The sequence below is a fragment of the Eleutherodactylus coqui genome, chromosome 7 (genome assembly GCF_035609145.1).
Source record: "Eleutherodactylus coqui strain aEleCoq1 chromosome 7, aEleCoq1.hap1, whole genome shotgun sequence".
In the NCBI taxonomy this organism is placed as follows: domain Eukaryota; kingdom Metazoa; phylum Chordata; class Amphibia; order Anura; family Eleutherodactylidae; genus Eleutherodactylus; species Eleutherodactylus coqui.
Genome location: NC_089843.1, coordinates 46356492 through 46358078, shown reverse-complemented (window position 1 = coordinate 46358078; position 1587 = coordinate 46356492). Strand labels below are relative to the sequence as shown.

The 1587-nt window shown below is 46.5% G+C and overlaps 1 gene segment (V, D, J or C); it reads left to right on the top strand.

Moving 5' to 3' along the window:
• Positions 1-212: 212 nt before the first annotated feature.
• LOC136573313 (immunoglobulin kappa variable 3-15-like) lies at positions 213-707 on the top strand. The segment is given in 2 exon segments: positions 213-261; positions 391-707. Coding segments are annotated over 2 exon segments (366 nt in total).
• The last annotated feature ends 880 nt before the right edge of the window (positions 708-1587 follow it).

The following is a 1587-nucleotide window of genomic DNA, read 5'->3' as shown; positions in this document are numbered from 1 at the left end:
GTCATCCTCAGCTGTCAGCTGTTATCTGCCAAATAATCTTCATTTCTGCATTCTAGAAGTCACATCACACATCGTAACCACAGAATTTCCATGTCCCCAGTATTTCCATACAGTCTCTGGGGTCTCCTGGAACCTCCCCCGTCACTCTCTATATAGATCTCATTGTACAGTCTCATCTTATAGTTTGTATCTGACAGTCCAGAAACACCAAGATGGTTTCTCGCTGTTATCTGCTGGCTGTGATCTTCATTTCTATTCAGGGTGAGAGATTAGGATCATTCCATGATTGTGTGTAGAGAAATCTATACGGTGGGATCAATCATCAGATCAGTATTTGTAGGAATAGATCCGCCATTTATCACTAATGACTATGTCTCTTCTAATCCTCAGGATCCTGTGGAGAGATTACAATGACTGTATCTCCAGATTATATCTCTGTGTCCCCCGGAGATACAGTCACCTTCTCATGTACATCCAGTGCTAGCACAGGGAATGGTATAAACTGGTACCAACAGAAACTAGGACAATCACCAAAGCTTCTTATATATAATGCAGTCACCCGACAAGCAGGAGTCCCAGACCGGTTCTCTGGTGTTACCGCTGGATCTCCTTACACCAACTACAAGTTAACAATCACAGGAGTGACAGCAGACGATATAGCACATTATTACTGTCAGCAGCGTTATAGCTTCCCTCTCACACAGTGATACAGAGTCGTACAAAAACCTCCTTCCTCATTCACCATCATGTCTCTATAATGAAGCTTCATCCAGCTATAAAGAGAGAACTGATGGGGCGTTCAGTGGTTTTGCTTCTGTTCACATCTGTGTTTTGGACTCCATTTGTAACAGAAGCCACAACAACCTGCAGAATTATTTGTAGTGTAACCCTGTTTGGGGGTATGAACACTATTCTTCCCTCAACACACTTTGGCGCTAACCTGTATGGGACATGGAGACCTAGAACCTTCACTGAATGGAAGAACAGGCATGAAGATTAGTTTTATCAATTCCTACACCCAGGATAAAGCCTTAGTATTAAGAAAGGATATCTCTGGGCGTGGCTTAGCCGAACACTGGGATGGCCGCTTAGTCCGGAGCTCCGAGACTCCTTGCTCTCTAAAGCAACTTCAAAGCTATCAAGTCAGCTCATACTCACCCTGCTAATAGTGCCTCAAGTCCAGCGATCCTCTGATGTCTCGCTGCAAGTCCACCCAAGCCCAAGCGGGACAGCTAGAGGTGTTCTTCTCCGCTCGCGGCCAGCCGAGGGACACCGCAGCTGAAGCTCCGATACTACCGCTCTCTCCATCAGGAGAGGAGGGGGAACTCCCGGCTTCACTTTCCTCCTCACCGCAGGATTTGTCACGCAACTGAGAGGATTTATCGGAGGTGAGCGGTCTGCATAAGTCCCCTGAAGGTTCAGTCTCCCCAACAGCAGCTTTACCCAGGAAGAATAACCCCAGCAGTGATACACAAAGTGTCGCCAAAATGGCGTCGGCTTTGCATCCTAAAGGGCTCTTTATATCCCTCTGCTAGCCCTCTCAAACAACGCCCTAGATTAACAGAAGAACAAGCAGAAAGTATATGG